Source organism: Penaeus chinensis, chromosome 33, assembly GCF_019202785.1.
Source record: "Penaeus chinensis breed Huanghai No. 1 chromosome 33, ASM1920278v2, whole genome shotgun sequence".
Classification (NCBI taxonomy): domain Eukaryota; kingdom Metazoa; phylum Arthropoda; class Malacostraca; order Decapoda; family Penaeidae; genus Penaeus; species Penaeus chinensis.
The window spans coordinates 8,051,588-8,056,587 of record NC_061851.1 but is presented as its reverse complement, the minus strand read 5'-3'; the positions used below and the strand labels follow the sequence as shown (position 1 = coordinate 8,056,587).

Below are 5,000 nucleotides of genomic sequence, written 5' to 3'. Positions count from 1 at the left end.
GCTATCCTACTTGTCTCATTATAGGATTTCTGGAGGGTTTCTCAGAAGCCGGCCGTCGGAATACCCTCCTGGATAGCAACCTTCGAAAACATTGCTCGAACCCGATTCTTTAGTCTCCCTTAGTCTCTCGGGGAGGTATAATTAGTTAACCGACCGATTCAAGCTACAGCTACGATAACTTATCAAACATACCCCTAAGCCCTTGAGACATTTTTTTTCTGTTTATCTAACTAGTTCGCAAAGCATACCAACCGTTTCACTGTCCAGCGATCAATAAGTCCGTTCCATTTGTCTCCCGCGGCCAAATCTGTCTCGCTGAACGTTAACATGTTGGTGTTAGCGGCCATTATTTGGCGTTATTGTTTCCCTAATATCGATTCTGGCTAAAGACAAGCAATAATCTCTTAATTGCCTTCCAGCCCATGTACACAGTCTTAACTGTCGATACATTCCCCGTTTTTTTTCTAAATAAATTAATGTTATTTTACATTTGTTGAATGAAGTCGCTGTTCTCGTCGGTGGAAACCGCTTAGCGATCTAAGTATCACAATATTTTCTCTGTAACAAGATGAAGCTTATTAATTTAGCTTTGTCGAGCTGGAATGCCTCTGTATTACTGTAGTCATTCTATAAAACTAATTTAAACACCATAAAACAAAGTACGAGTTCTGATTAAATGTAGAAAAAAAACCATACACCTAAATGCGTCAAGCTGAATGTATTTCCTGTTAACCTTTTTAAAATATTCAAAGGGGGAACAAAACCGCCTGCAGACATGAGTTAAGTTCGTCACTTCGTAACCCTCTGGTGATGACAGCGGGAGAGGTGGGTGTGTGTAAAGGGGGGAGTGTAGAGGGGAGAGGGGGTGTACTGGCAGGAGGAAAGTGTACATGCTGTTCATTTCCGCTCTTCTTCGACTTTTTTATCTCTCTCTCCGGCGTCGAGCATCAGTCCATCCCAACAATATGTTTCCTCCCGGTTATATGACCCATTCCGGCCAAACGTCACCACCGCATATATATATATATATATATATATATATATATATACATATACACACACACACACACACACTGGGCAAAAATACATTCCTCCCCTTCTCCTCCATTCCATTCCATTTTCCATCCAACTAACCCTCCCGTTCTCCCTTCCTCCCCCTTCCCTCTGCCCCTTTCTCCCTCCGCTCCCTCTCCCCCTTTCTCTCTCTCTGTCTGTCCCCCGCTCTCGCCTCCGAGCAATATCGCCTGAGGACAGTTGACAAGATAAAGGTTGTGTGAGAGAACAATGGAAAAACATCGTGGGTAAACAGAGGTACTGAAAGGGGAGGGAGTGGGGAGGTAGGGGAGGGAGTGGGGAGGTGGTGGAGGGAGTGGGGAGGATAGAGAGCGAAGGGGGGGGGGGAGGTTGGTCACCATTACCAGCCCATCATTCCCGTAATGACCAGGGAAGTATGTATGTAGGGGGAAGGGGTGGGGTTGGGAAGGAGGAGGAGGAGGAAGGGGGAGAAAGAGAAAAGGGGGAAAGAGGAATGGGGAGGAGCGAGCCGTCCGTTGCGCCGTAAGTCGCGGCCTGTATCCATCTTTCGGGGTCGTCAAGAGACATCTTTTCCCCATTCAGAAAGAACTCATAACATCCAGTAACATTCCCGTGGCTGACGTCCGTTCCCCCTTTCTCTCGCGTTGCCGTTATATCAATGGGATATTTTCACTTCTACACTCATTTTGTGGCTCGTTGTGTCTACTTCACAGCGTCAGCAAGAAGTATCATAAGAAAATGGTGATCCTATTTTCCGCCCGAGACGCCCCTTTTTCCGTGGTTGAGGGGCGTGCACAAAACCCACTGAACCACGATGCGACGGCGGCGTAACAACACAGCGATGTCAACAACAGAACGGGTACTAGCAATAAATAGAGGAAAATAAAGGAAAAGGTTAAAATCGACAATAAGCTACAGCGGTTACTATTCAAACATCAATACTAAGAAATAAATTAAGAACCATATTGGTGATGATAACTGCTAGGATAAAGTTATTATGATGACGATGACAATGTAATGGTAAACAGATTAATGATATTCTAAATTGTTCACTATAAGGTAATGATGATACTGGCAAGAAAAAAAAAAAAAAACATACCATATTCCCGAGTTCCTTATTTCTTCACGTCGAATTCTCACCTGAAAGGAAAAAGAACAACAAATATTAGATCTCAGAATCACAGACTTTTCTAGAATTTTCTAGAAAGATATACTAAACATAAACATATAAATCAAATAGAAACATAGGGGTTTAAAATGTTTCGTGGCTTCCACCGTGCATTTTTGATCGTACCCCACTAACTACACTATACTGTGCGTAGAAGCCTTGTTTACCGTTATGTTAAAAGAAAAGTGCTTACTGTTAGAAAGCGGACTAGTTAAATACAAAACAGGAGGCTTTTACAGTAAAAAGAAAGAAAAAAAAATGGAGAAAAAATGAGGCTTGTTTACTTTAGAAAGGAAGGAAAAAGTCATCCTCACGGATGTTTACGTGTCTTGACCTCCATAAGTGAACAAAAATGACATGACCTAATTTTTTTGGCATTTCCGAATGTGAAATCTGTAAGGAAAGGCCTTAACGGGTTTTATGTCCAGAAGCTGACGTAGAACCGAATACTAGGGTAAAGTATCTAAACATTTTACCTTCTTTGAAAACGTCTGACTACCCTAGAATACCCAATAGGGAAAAATAAATTCTGGGGTAAGACCCTTGAAAATACTAGGCGCGTGAGCCTCTTGAAGGGAGAAAGTTTTGGGAAGAAGAAATAGGAGGATAAGAAGAAGGATAATAAAAATGATATCGTCGCCATGTAGCGGAGAAGACCATAAAAGAAGAAAGGCTGCTGATCAAAACTAGGACTAAATAAAAAAACCTGATGCAACATCAACAATGACCCTAACGATGATGATATCAAGTACTCTTCACATTTAACATACGCACGTACACGCAAGCACACAAATACGCATACACAACATATATAAATATATACATCTGCACACTTTGGTATGCTGTTCTCTCCCGATAAGAAAAAGATATACATATAAAAAAAGCAAAACTCCATCATAAACTCTGCTTTCAGCCTCCATTAGCGTCTGTCTCTCGCAGGTCCTCTCCCGCATGAAGTTTTATCAATCATCAGGCATCTTGTGCTTACTTCTCTCTGCCCTCCCCCTCCCCCTTCTCCTTCCCCAACCTCCTCACATCTCCTCCTCCTCTCTCCAGACGCCCACACTCCATTCATCCTTCCCTCCCATCATTCTATAAAAAGTAATAATAAAAAAAATGTTGATAACGCATCGACTGACCGCCATCCCCCTTGCCACTTATCTCTTCATCCTCTCGCCTCGGCCCGTCGCCGCTTCGATTAAAACATCCACCTCTCTCTCCGCAGTCCAGGCGGGTGTGTACGAAATTACTCATTCGTGTTTACAAATGTTTACCTAAGTTGAGTCGATTCTCTTCATACGTGAATAATTTCGTTTGATCATTCTCTGATTTCCTTTCTCTTAATGTATTTACAAGTAATTCGTATCAAGCTTTCCTACATAATATGTCCTACTTGTTTACATCATGTGCAGGCAATCATCGCGTCCAAAATACTCTTCCTGCCATAAGCGCGTTATTCATGCACGGTGCATGCAGGCCAGACGCTCCGCAGACCAATCCATTCACGACTTCCCCCATTTTTATTACGTTTTCTTTTCTTCTTAACTCTCTCTCCTTCGTCCAGATTCGCTTAAGATATTTGTTTTCCTTTTTTTCTTTACCTTCGCTTATCATCACTTGAATTTTATTTTTCGTCTCGTTCAGGACTTTTATCTTCTCTTTTTCGTTCATTATATTCGTTATCTTGTGTGTAGTGAAAGTTGAAAGATACATACGAACATATATAGATAATGAATTATGAGGGAATAACACACGTGCAAAGCCATTGGATAAAAAAAATAGAGAGGATGAGGGAGGGAGGGAGAGGGAGAGGTGGGAAGAGATAGAGATAAAGATAGAGATAGAGATAGAGATAGAAATAGAGATAGATAGATAGAGAGAGAGAGAGAGGATATAAGGAAATAAAAGAGAAAAGAAAATAGAAGAAAAGAGAAAAGAAAAGACTAAGAGAGAAGAGAGAGTGGAAGAGAGAAAAGCGCCAAGCACCAAACGCAGCGCTGCATGAACGACCCTGACCAACAACATGCACCAAGTACCCTGAGAATCCCTTCACCCTTAAACACGTCAAGGGAGGCAAGGGAAGGCTTGTAAAGGAGGGTGTGGCGTTTCACCCTTTCGCATGCCACGCTGCCTGCATCAACAACTCCAATGTGGCGGAGAAACCTGATTGGCTTTGGGCACGTGCGCACAGATGACCCAGCAAGAAGATAGCAACCTTTACGTATAAAGTTTTATGATCATTCTTCGTCTCTCTCTCTCTCTTTCTCTCTACTTATACATAAATAAACAAACATATAAATAAATAAATAAGTAAATGGATGAATAAAAAGACAAGCACAAACGAATTTATATATATATATAATATATATATAATATATATACATAATATATATACATATATGTAATATATATTATATATTATATACATATTACATATATTATATATATTATATATACTATATATATTATATATATATATATATATATATATTACACACACGTTATTTCTTACTGTGGCTGTTTTCCTTTTCACACACACACACACACACACACACACACACACACACACACACACACACACACACACACACACACACACACACACACACACACACACACACACAACCCCCACCCGCATTATCTCCATCCCCGAGCAACATTATGCATCAGGCCGACCGTCCGGAGAGCCTTTCAACCGGCCATCAGCTCTCGTCGTTTCATCTACTGACCACCAGCCTATCGACCTTCGCATCTACATCTACTTTGCCAAACCCGGAGAAAGGATCTACACCCTACA

The 5,000-nt window shown here is 41.3% G+C and overlaps 2 protein-coding genes across 4 annotated transcripts in view; both read right to left on the bottom strand.

Moving 5' to 3' along the window:
* LOC125043141 (protein Wnt-5b-like) overlaps window positions 1-5,000 on the bottom strand; it is a 657,155-nt gene that overhangs the window by 107,036 nt on the left and 545,119 nt on the right. The window lies entirely within an intron of this gene.
* LOC125043035 (pollen-specific leucine-rich repeat extensin-like protein 1) overlaps window positions 4,996-5,000 on the bottom strand; it is an 11,036-nt gene continuing 11,031 nt past the window's right edge. Inside the window, exon 8 of the mRNA XM_047638987.1 lies at window positions 4,996-5,000. This exon is cut by the window's right edge and continues 93 nt beyond it. Within this exon, the coding sequence (XP_047494943.1) occupies window positions 4,996-5,000 (5 nt within the window).